At 36.5% G+C, this 12,500-nt stretch overlaps 1 protein-coding gene across 1 annotated transcript in view; it reads left to right on the top strand.

The window, feature by feature from the left end:
• The window catches only part of LOC136844444 (regulating synaptic membrane exocytosis protein 2-like), a 201,736-nt gene that overhangs the window by 166,521 nt on the left and 22,715 nt on the right, over positions 1–12,500 (top strand). Inside the window, 7 exon segments of the mRNA XM_067113692.1 lie at positions 132–256; positions 903–1,024; positions 4,580–4,644; positions 6,460–6,512; positions 9,554–9,726; positions 9,849–10,009; positions 11,074–11,247. Coding sequence (XP_066969793.1) covers positions 132–256; positions 903–1,024; positions 4,580–4,644; positions 6,460–6,512; positions 9,554–9,726; positions 9,849–10,009; positions 11,074–11,247 — 873 coding nt within the window.

Below are 12,500 nucleotides of genomic sequence, written 5' to 3'. Positions count from 1 at the left end.
TATCTGTACCAATCTATCTCTTGACAGATAGACAGATAGGCCCACTCATTAATAATGCGCGATTGTCCATGTGGGGTCGTTACTAATTGATTGATTGATTATGGCTACTAAAACTGGCGTCACCTTTTCAGCCCGAGGGCTCGGCATGAGGGTCGTAGGTGGGAAGGTCGGTTCTGACGGGAGACTCTTCGCCTACGTCGTCTGGACCGTGCGAGGAGGACCGGCAGAGGCAGCCGGAGTCCTCCAGGGTGATAAGGTAAGGCCTCTTCAGTTTCTCAGTTCAGGGAAAATGTTGAGCTTAATATTTCACATTGTTTTATTTATTTATTTTTCTTTTTGTAATCCAAAGACATTATTATTTAGTGATGCTGTTTTTGGGAATGTTTATTTTGATGTTTTCTTACTTTTACTGATTATTCGTTTGGAAATTTGTTAGGTAATTTTATGCTCTTATTGGTGTGACTAAAATAACGTAAAGGTAGCTGATCATTCTTTAGTGCAGTATGATTTTATTTAAATATATATATATATATATATATATATATATATATATATATATATATATATATATATATATATATATATATATATATATATATATATATATATATATATATATATATATATATATATATATATTATATATATATATATATATGTATGTATATATATGTGTGTGTGTGTGTATGTTTGTTTGTGTATGTATATATAATAGAATTATATCCTTAATCATGGAAACATATCCTTAATCCCTCAAAGCGTTATCACTAATCATTGGCAATTATACCCTGAAGAGTAAAGAAAGACATGCATTCACGATTGAAATTCATATCTTTAATTGCAGAGGATATTATCCTTTCACTGTTGAGACTTAAATCCTCTTCTATCCTTCTCAAACGAAGGTCCTCGAGTGGAACGGCGTGGAACTCACGGACAGAAGCTTCGAGGAGGTGTGTAGCATCATGGACGACCTTGATCCTCAGGAAGACACAGTTGACCTTCTGCTTGAGTCCAGCAATGACCTGTGAGTAGAAGGAGGTGATTTGCTGATTAGTCCTCTTGGCTGCAGGAGAGGAAGGTTTTTTTTTTTTTAGATTTTTATAAGCTTTTTTTTATAACTCCTTAAGCTTAAAATAAATTGAGTGTCGAGTCCAGCAATGACCTGTGGGTAGATGATTTGTTGATTAGTTCTCATGGCTGCAGGAGAGGAAGGATTTTTTTAAAAATTATTACAAGCTTTTTTTTAGAACTCCTTTACTTAAAATAACTTGAGTGTTGAGTCAAGCAATGACCTGTGAATAGAAGGAGGTGATTTGTTGTTTAGCTCTCGTGGCTGCAGGAGAGGAAGGTTTTTTTTTTAAGATTTTTATAAGCTTTTTTTTATAACTCCTTAAGCTTAGAATAAATTGAGTGTTGAGTCCAGCAATGACCTGTGAGTAGAAGGAGGTGATTTGTTGTTTAGTTCTCGTGGCTGCAGGAGAGGAAGGTGGTTTTTTTTAGATTTTTATAAGCTTTTTTTATAACTCCTTTAGCCTTGAATAAACAGTGTTGAGTCAAGCAATGACCTGTGAGTAGAAGGAAGTGATTTGTTGTTTAGTTCTCGTGGCTACAGGAGAGGAAGGTGTTTTTTTTTTTTTTTTAGATTTTTGTAAGCTTTTTTTATAACTCCTTTAGCTTTGAATAAACTGAGTGTTGAGTCCAGCAATGACCTGTGAGTAGAAGGAGGTGATTTGTTGATCAGTCCTCGTGGCGCAGGAGAGGAAGGTTTTTTATTTTTTTAGATTTTTATAAACTTTTTTTTATAAATCCTTTAGCTTAAAATAAATTGAGTGTTGAGTCCAGCAATGACCTGTGAGTAGAAGGAGGTGACTTGTTGATCAGTCCTCGTGGCTGCAGGAGAGGAAGGTTTTTTTTTTAGATTTTTAAAAGCTTTTTTTTATAACTCCTTTAGCTTAGAATAAATTGAGTGAAGAGGGATTCAGGATGGCAGGTTTCAGAAGGAAAAACATCCACTTAAGAAAGTGTAAATATATTATGTGCCCCATGGAATATCCCTCCTGTTTCCTCACAGTTGGTTCACAGTTTCCCACGTAATAACTCTTTTTACCTCTCTTAATAGCTAGTTAATTGTTTTCCGTCATTAAACTATAACTGAACTTGTAATTATGCTCAATTATTAATGGAACTCACTTATTTCATGTAGCAATGCAACTTTCTTTATCCCCTCACTCATCAATTCTGTGAACTTGATCAGTTTCGGTAGCGGTCTGAAATTGCGTTTCTCCGCGATGACCTTGTTTTGCTGGTCAAGTTATGCCCTTCCTGCTTGATTCTCAGACCAAGGTTGCAAGTTATATTAAGTTTTGATGTTTTTCATTTCGATTGAGTGAGTTATAATTTCATGATAGTCAATGGAATTGTTCATTTGGTGAGAGTTAGCACTAGCTTCAGAATTCTTAATGGCTGTAAGCCACATTCGTTTTGTTCTGCTTTCCGGTAGCAATGGGCTAAAGTCACTCATTTTTTTCAGAGAGACAGAGAGAGAGAGAGAGACACACACACACAAGGAGACAGACGGACAGACAGACAAACAGACAGAGAGTGAAAGTCTGTGTATGTGTGCGTCAGATAGATGAACATGTAATTACGTGAGAGAGAGAGAGAGAGAGAGAGAGAGAGAGAGAGAGAGAAAGAGAGGCTGACAGACAGACAGACCATGAAAGTGTGTTCATGTGTCAGATAGACACAGACGAACACGCTAATTCCCCTTTAGACAGAAAAGGTAGAGAGAGAGAGAGAGAGAGAGAGAGAGAGAGAGAGAGAGAGATCTTGCCCTTGCCTCAAGCAAGACAAGCAGCCGCTTTCATCTCGTTATTCACTGTCACGTTCTGTTCTGCCTCAAGGAGTTGTGCTTTCATCGCCTCTTTTCGTTCGTGGGTTCTTTGTGTTCTCAGTTTGAAGCACTCCATGCGACGTCTCTGCCTCCCGAGAATACTCAAACAGTCAAGTGCTGTAAGAGACACATGGATAGCTATTATTATTATTATTATTATTATTATTATTATTATTATTATTATTATTATTATTATTATTATTATTCAGAGGCACAGAATTCCAGAATCTGCCTTCCGAGAATTCCCAGACAGTCAAGTGTTGTGCGAGACACATGGATAGCTATATAGCTGTTGTTATTATTATTATTATTATTATTGTTATTATTATTATTATTATTATTATTATTATTATTATTATTATTATTATTCAGAGGCACACAATTCCAGAATCTGCCTCCTGAGAATACTCACACAGACACATGGATAGCTGTTGTTATTATTATTATTATTATTATTATTATTATTATTATTATTATTATTATTATTATTATTATTAATATTATTATTATTATTATTATTATTGTTATTATTATTATTATTATTATTATTATTATTATTAGCACAGAATACGAGAATACGTATATGTGGTAAGTTGTTGAGGGGTATCAGAGGCCTTGTGTGAACCTCAGAACTCTGACAAGCCAACCAAGGCAACCAAGAGATAATATACATCAATATGATGGTGGATTTCATCTTGATAAACTCTATGGTATTTCCTTCAAGATTTTACTATAATTATTATTATTATTATTATTATTATTATTATTATTATTATTATTATTATTATTATTATTATTATTATTATTTAAGCAGGCAGTCTCATTTAGAAATACATGATAAAGGCAGACCTCCTTTTTGGGGGCTCTGAACCGCTGACCAAACCAAACGCCTCATCCACTCATCCACAGAGGGATTAAAAGGATTATTCCTTTATTCCCCCTTCCCCTCATCATCCCTCTCTCTCATCCTCTGAGCATCTTCCATCGTTCCTTTTCTGTCTGTTCTCATCCTATTTTCCTCTTTCCTATTTCCTGTTTTCCTCTTTTTCTCATTTCTCCTTTCCATCTTTCCTCTTGTATTTGTTCTCATCCCGTTCTCCTCTTTCCTCCTTTCTCATCTCTCTTTGTCCATCTTTCCTCTTCTGTTTATTCTCATCGTGTTGTCCTCTCTCCTCTTTCCTTTTTTCTCATCTCTCATTGTCCAGCTTTCCTCTTGTATTCATTCTCATCCCGTTCTCCTATTTCCTCATTTCTCATCTCTCTTTGTCCATCTTTCCCCTTGTATTCATTCTCATCCCGTTTTCCCCTTTCCTCTTTTCTCACCTCTTTGTCCATCTTTCCCCCTAAATTCATTCTCATCCCATTCTCCTCTTTCCTCTTTCCTCATCTCTCTTTGTCCATCTTTCCCCCTAAATTCATTCTCATCCCGTTTTCCCCTTTCCTCTTTTCTCATCTTTGTCCATCTTTCCTCTTGTATTCATTCTCATCCCGTTTTCCTCTTTTCTCATCTCTCTTTGTCCATCTTTCCCCCTGAATTCATTCTCATCCCGTTTTCCCCTTGCCTCTTTTCTCATCTTTGTCCATCTTTCCTCTTGTATTCATTCTCATCCCGTTCTCCTCTTTTCTCATCTCTCTTTGTCCATCTTTCCCCCTGAATTCATTCTCATCCCGTTCTCCTCTTTCCAGAAGATCGCTGGATCACGGGGACGATCCTAGTGCCTTAATTCAGCAGAAGAAAGGATCCCTGGAAGGTAGGATCCCGCCAGGTGAGTCGGGATGAGTTTATTGGCGTCCAGATTAACTTTTCTGTTTTTGTTGTTGCTACGATGCTGGCAGTTATTATTATTGTTGTTGTTGTTGTTTTGTTGTTGTTGTTGTTGTCGTTCCGGCTGGCGTTGCTCTTATTGCTATTGGAGTTATGATATTTTGGTGGAATTCAGTTCTGTGAAGGGGTTGGTTTCAGTAGAGTTGTTTTGCTGAGTTATGTATTTAATTTATATATATATATATATATATATATATATATATATATATATATATATATATATATATATATATATATATATATATATATATATATATAATATATAATATATATGTATATATATAATATATGTATATATATAAATTATAATATAATATTTATAAGTGTGTGTATATATAAATATGTGTGTGTGTATGCCTGCACGAGTGTGTGAAGAATAAGTTTTGAAATATAAACTAAACTTTTCCTTATGAGACACTGATCCTGTTGTATGCATGAACAGTGTATATTTAAATGCCCCATACATGTGTGTGTGTGTGTGTGTGTGTATGTATGTGTGTGTATGTAAAAAGATATTAACTGTGGGTATGCATGAAGTGCCTACGAGATTCCATGTTTTTTGTTTCATACCACAAGTGAAATAAAATAAATAAAATATTACGAAAGTATTTTCCATATTTTAGAATAACATCAAAACGGAGTCAATAGTTTTATCATTGCTTCAAATGCTTTGAATTGCTTAATTTCATGATCACCTTTGAAAGCAATTATAGTAAACCAATTATAGTAAAATCGAAATCATGAAAGCTTGCTGGAGATTCTCGACTGAGAAGCGGGGATGGAGATAAAGCGTTTAGAGATTTCTCCCAGAGATAGAGAGGATTCAGATCGAGATCGAAAGGACATGAGAGAGAGCTACAGAGAGAGAGATTGAGAGATTCATTTGAGTAGATGCTGACTGTTAGAAGGGACTGATGTGAGAGACGTATTGGATCCGGAGATAAGTAGAAGGAATTAACAGGATGTTCCGATTAAGAAGCGTTTGCTGTGAGGGCTGCTCGTAGAAGGAAGCAAGAGTCCGTGTTGATATAAGACTATCTTCATCAAACGTGGAAAGCAACGAAAATAACAACACATATTTTGAATGTATGTGATTTAGTACATGGCGTTTATAATTGGAAATTCCTTAAGGTTGTACTTACAGGAGTAATCAAATCAAGGAAATCAAAACGATGTATTTTCAGTCTGGATCTTTAAAAGCTTGACAAATGTCCGAAAGTATTATCAAAAATCATCCTTACAAATAACAAGTTTAAGATATTAAATTTCGCTTAATACCCTCCGACAAGAAGATTATTTTTGAGTGAGTATTACCTATATTTATCATTAAAAATGATAAGTTTATGATATTAAATTTCACTCAATACCCTCCGACAAGAAGATATACGTGAGTGAGTATTATCTACACTTGTCATTATAAATGATAAGTTTAAGATATTAAATTTCAGTGACCACCCTCCGACAAGGAGATTATTTGTGAGTGCGTGTGTATGTGTTTGTTTGTGCGTTTTTCTCTCTGTGTTTTATGGCGGTGATACGAAGGCTTTAATGTCAAGGTTCTGAAGGAAAGTTTCCCAAATCTAGCCTTCGTGACTGGAGCCAAGTGGCAGGATTTTGGAAGAGATGCGAATGTAACTTTTGGGAAAAAATGAGCTTTTTTTCTTTTGGATGTATACTACTCTGTTTGTCTTTTGATTCAAAAGGAAAACTAGTTAATATTTTTTTTATTGTCTCATTTCAGAAGCGGACGATAAATCGCAGTCCAGTGCACGGAGAAAATTACCCAGAATTCCCGTGAGTATTGCCATTGAAGAATTAAAGAAATTGATGATGATTTACGGAGAATGTTAAAAGTTAAAGCGAGGTTTAAAATATTCCTGCTAATATAAATAATTTCGATGAATATTGATGAATTGCATGTACTGGTGAAGAATTCCAGTAAATATTAGAGAAGCTCTGAGGGTATTTAAAGAATAAACAATCTATTGAGCCTTGTAGAATTCTGGTGATGCATCAACAATTCTAAAAAAATTAAGAAAGTGTTTAATCCTAGCAATTCTTTATCATTCCAGTAGTTGTCAAAGAATTCTCATTACCATTACCGAATCTCCATGAGAACAAGTACCATTATTTCAGTTTTGTATCCTGTTTATTCCTTCTTGCATACGAAGTGGCTTTCATGAGTCAATGTTATTTTTCATTGCTCTTTTATTTTCTTTTTATCCAATTAACTAGTGTTTACCACCATATCGTTGTTATGTATGGTTGTTTACAGAGTCAACAAAATTATATATATATATATATATATATATATATATATATATATATATATATATATATATATATATATATATATATATATATATAAATATCAACACACAATTATGTGGAACAGAAATAAATTTCTGACTCACATCAGATCGAACCCAGGTCTTTCAATTGAAAGACCAGAGCGCTGCCAACCAGGCCACACAAGTCATAAAAGAAGTTGGAACCTGAGTACAACTGTACCCAAGGTATTACCTGAGTAATTAGCCTGCCCAGGTAGGTCACTGCTGAGTCGGAAAATTGGGGAAAACACGCTGGTATGCAAGCAGTTAGCCTGCCCAGGTAATTCCTTTGGGCACAGTTGTACTCAGGTTCCAACTTCTGTTATGACTTGTGTGGCCTGGTTGGTAGCGCTCTGGTCTTTCATTTGAAAGACCTGGATCCCGATCGATCCTGATGAGTCAGAAATATTATATATATATATATATTAACTTTATCACATACACAATTGTTCTGTGCATTAGTAGAATTACTAAAAGGACCTCATTCAAACTGGATGGTATCCAATGGAGTTTTTATTCAAAAAGTTACAAGCTTTCTTGGGCAAACAGTCCACATTATCAAGTGTCCGTACAATGAGCAGACGCGTAGTCCGGCTGTATTTATGTCTGTGTGCTGGGTACTTTTAATCCTATAATCGCCTAGCTCTTTCTGTGTGACCTCCACCCCCTCTTGACCTTGGTCTTTCTCTGATCCCTCCTCCCAGGTGACCGTTTTCCGTGCGTTCTCTTATTATATATAATATCACAACAAACAGCTGGTATATATCAGTCAGACCTTACCTGTATCTGATGGTTTCCAGAAGAACAAAATGAAAAGGATACAGTTTCTTTCCCCCCAGAAACAAGTACTCCCAACTTCACACTCCACCAAGCATTTGTGTATATCTTAGAAGAGCCTCGCTCGTAGCAGGCTAAATCGATGGCGTCTTCCTTTCCCATCCCTCCGACGTCCTAGCCCTTCCTGCCTTATAAGTCCTCCGTGGAGGATTGAGGATATAGATCCTTCTCCCTCCTTCTCTCACCCCCCCACAATCCCCACCCCCAACAACCTTCTGCCGAGGAGGGTGCTCTAGGACTGAGCCCAAGGAATTAAGTCACTCCCAGTCGTAAGACCCTCTCAAGGTGATTGTTTTCCAGTTACCCTTTTGACCTCTCTCTCTCTCTTTCTCTCTCTCTCTCTCTCTCTTGTAATTTTCAAAAATCGGTTTCACTACGTGAGGCATATTTAATCATTCATGGGATATCTTGAAACATTTCTCTCTCTCTCTCTCTCTCTCTCTCTCTCTCTCTCTCTCTCTCTCTCTCTCTCTCTCTCTCTCTCTCATAAGTAGTTTTCAAAAAATCGGGTTTCACTACGTGGGGCATATTTAATCATTCATGGGATATCTTGAAACATTCTCTCTCTCTCTCTCTCTCTCTCTCTCTCTCTCTCTCTCTCTCTCTCTCTCTCTCTCTCTCTCTCTTAAATAGTCTTTAAAAATTGGGATTCACTATGCCTGGTATGTGTATTCATTCAAAGGATATCCCTCTTCTCTCTCTCTCTCTCTCTCTCTCTCTCTCTCTCTCTCTCTCTCTCTCTATTATAAGTAGTTTTCAAAAATTTCGTTTTCGCTAGGTGGAATGTACCAGTTCACTCAAAATATCTCTCTCTCTCTCTCTCTCTCTCTCTCTCTCTCTCTCTCTCTCTCTCTCTCTCATAAGTAGTTTTCAAAATTTTTGTTTTCGCTAAGTGAAATATACCAGTTCTCTCTCTCTCTCTCTCTCTCTCTCTCTCTCTCTCTCTCTCTCTGTTAGTTACAAGTAGTTTTCAGATTGATGTTTTATTAAGCGGAATGTAGTTATTCACCAAAAGGATATCCTGACTCTCTCTCTCTCTCTCTCTCTCTCTCTCTCTCTCTCTCTCTCTCTCTCTCTCTCTGTTTGGTCCTTCTGGTAATCCACTTCATCCCCAAGTGTCCTTGGTATTTGTCCCAGTATTTTCGGGGACATTGCGCTCCAAGGCTTTTAGTACTTTGGTATTTGGACAGGCTTTGCCCGGCTGTTTGGAAGTTCATGCTGGAACCAGGTCGTATCTGTTGTTTCTCTCAGTGTCTGGGATCTCTCTCTCTCTCTCTCTCTCTCTCTTAACCGGTGATTTCTTTTCGATTTCTTTCGTCAATATTAATTTGTTTTGATGAATTATAATTTCCTTTTTTTTTAGTTAAAAGGTGGTGTTTTTCAAACATTTTTTCTACTGCAATCTCTCTCTCTCTCTCTCTCTCTCTCTCTCTCTCTCTCTCTCTCTCTCTCTCTCTCTCTCTCTTCCTAATCTAGTGATATCCTTTTCGTCTTGTTTCTTCAATACTATTTTACTGTGATGAATTATATTTTTCCTTCTTTCTTTGTTATTTCTTCAAAGTGGACACTTAACATACAAATACAGTTAAGCTGCATCATCATCATCATCATCATCATTATTATTATTATTATTATTATTATTATTATTATTATCATATACACTTTCAGGGCGACCAGATACGAGAACCCGTGAGCGGGAAACTGCAAATCCAGCTGTGGTACGACCAGGACAAATCGCACCTCATCGTGACAGTCGTCTCAGCCCACGACCTCCGCTTCAGGGACTCCTCTTCCTACTGCCCGCCGGAGGCGTTCGTCTGCCTGAGGCTCTATCCTTTCGCGTAAGGGCGCGTCCTTAGGAGAAACATGGAGGAAGATGGCAAAGACTGAATTACCTGAGAGAATATACGTACTTTTTAAGTTCATTTTCTTTCCTTGACGACTTCTTCCTCCTCCTCCTCAGCGACTGCAAGTTGTACTCGACTGGCGTGGCCGAGTCGTCGTGCAAGCCCCTGTGGAACTCGTCCTTCATTTGGGAGGGCCTTACGGGCGACTCCCTCATGGCTCTCACTCTCGAGCTGTCCGTCTGGGATTACGTCTCCGACACCGACAACGGGTTTTTGGGTGAGTGAGGTTTTTCTTCATTTCGCTAGAAGACTTTCCTCGTTCTTGTTCTCCTTTTTTGTTCCTGTTCTTATTCGTCTTGTTCTTTTTCTTGTCCTTGTTCTCGTATTTGTTCTTCTACTTCTTGTTCTTGCCTTCTTCTTCTTCTTCGTCTTTTTTCTTCTTTTTCTTCTTCTTATTTGTTCTTGTTCTTTTTGTTCTTCTGCGTGTTTTTATCCTTGTTCTTTTTGTTGTTCTTCTTCTTGTTTTTATTCTTGTTCGTCTTCTTTTCCTCTTATATGTTCTTGTTCTTTTTGTTCTTCTTATGCTTCTGTTTCTTCTTCTTCTTCTTCTCATTGGTCAAACTGTACTTCCAATAAATTTGATCGACGAGAGTTGATGTGACTTGATGAAAAAGATAACGCTATGAAAAATCTTCTGAAAACATATTTTAAATACATTGATGTCTTTCAAGATTATATTGTCATCTTGAATTAATTTCACTAAAAAAAAGACACAGATTTCATCTGTTTGGTTGAATCACTATTTCTAAAGCAATTGGACAAGGTAACGATTTGGCATAAAAATTAACGGAACAAGGAAGATCATTCGAGAGTTTTCCTGAAAAAAGATAATTTCATTTTTTTCTTCTTGCATAAAAAAAATTTACTAATATCACCATTTCTCCACAGCGTCTCCTCTCACTAGGGCTTAAAGGACCAATTTTAATCGTTTGTACTTTGTTTTAAATTCACTGTTTTGGGTTAGGAAATTTTTGCAGGATTAGCAACGCCGGTGACACGGGAGAACATTATCTGTCATCTTTCAACACTTCGTCGACAGACTTCGGTCCAGGTTGACAATACTTACGGCGAAGTTGCATGACATCTTGTTGTCGATTTTGCTGTACTCGAATAATGAACGTGAAGAATTTTTGATAAAAAAAAATATTGGCAAATTGGGCCAATTTTTGCAAAGTTTGGCACCGAGATACTAAAAGATATTAGAAAAATAAAAAAATCATAAGATGATCCCTTTGACAGAACCTGTTTCTTCTTCACTGTAGTATCTTCCTTCTCCTGCAGGGGAGACTCTGATCGACCTTCGGCACGCCTACCTGGACGAGCGCCCCATCTGGTACCGCCTGCAGGAGAGGCGGTCTCGCTCCGCCAACGCCACGCCCAGGGGATCCATTGCGTCGTACGATTTCACGGCTCCTTCCTCCGTCAGGAGACCGTCTTCGGTTCGTTCGGGGTCAGGTAGGTCCTCGATCTTTCATTTTCATTTTTTTCTATTTATTTTTGAAGTGTTGTGTGTTGACATATGAAGTGGGGGTCTGTCGTAAATTTTTAAGGTCTATTCGCTTCTTCTATGTTTCTTTTATTTTACTTGTTTTTCTTTTTCTTGTTCTTGTGGGATATATGCTGGTATGTGAAATGCAGGTCTATTATTTTTTTAAGGTCTATTAATTTCTTCTGGTTTTCTTTTTTTTTTATGGTGGTTTTTGTTCCAATCTTGTGCCTAATCTATTCAAAATTTTCATTTTAGGATACTTCCTGTTTTTACTTATATTTTATGTTAAACTCATCTATTCCAAAATTTCGCTTTGGGAATATATGATATTTTTTTTAAGTTTATCTTCGAAAATTACTTTTTTCTGATGGGATTTATCCTATTTCTACTGTTACCGTACAATAAACTCTTAAGCATTCCAGAATTTCCTTTTGGGAATAAAGAAACTTTTTCTTATAATTTTCTCTTCGAAAATGTCCGTTCTGAGTCCACATGAACGGTTGTCATACCATATCCGGCCATGGTAATAATAATAATAATAATAATAATAATAATAATAATAATAATAATAATAATAATAATAATAATAGAGTATCACTCATTGATGTGGCAATACCGTGGGACACCAGAGTAGATGAGAAAGAAAGAGAAAAAATTTATAAGCATCAAGACCTGAAAATCGAAATAAGAAGGATATGGGTTATGCCAGTGGAAATTGTGCCCATAACCATAGGGACACTAGGAACGATCCCGGGATCCCTGAAAAGGAATCTGGGAAATCAGATGCCGAAGTAGCTCCAGGACTCATGCAGAAGAGTGCGCTACTAGAAACAGCGCACATAGTGAGAAAAGTGATGGATTCCTAAGGAGGCAGGATGCAACCCGGAACCCCCGCCCCCACTATAAAAAAAAACACCCAGTCGAATAGAATGACTGTGATAGACCAAAAATAATAATAATAATAATAATAATAATAATAATAATAATAATAACAAAGGTTTTATTTCGCATAAAATACACTGGAGTGAATTCTATACATAGAAGTTAAACTACAAAATACTAAAAGTAGATACAAAAAAAATTACAGGTTTAATACCTGTTCTTTTATCATTATACATTCTCCTGCTTAATTAATTTAATATTTGACTTAATTGATATAATAATTGCATTTTATCAGCAGAAGGAAACCTCAGCTTTCAGTTCATCCATTATATTTCTA

The sequence above is a fragment of the Macrobrachium rosenbergii genome, chromosome 2 (assembly GCF_040412425.1).
Source record: "Macrobrachium rosenbergii isolate ZJJX-2024 chromosome 2, ASM4041242v1, whole genome shotgun sequence".
Classification (NCBI taxonomy): domain Eukaryota; kingdom Metazoa; phylum Arthropoda; class Malacostraca; order Decapoda; family Palaemonidae; genus Macrobrachium; species Macrobrachium rosenbergii.
Note: the sequence above shows the minus strand (reverse complement) of the source record. Positions and strands in the feature narration are given on the sequence as shown.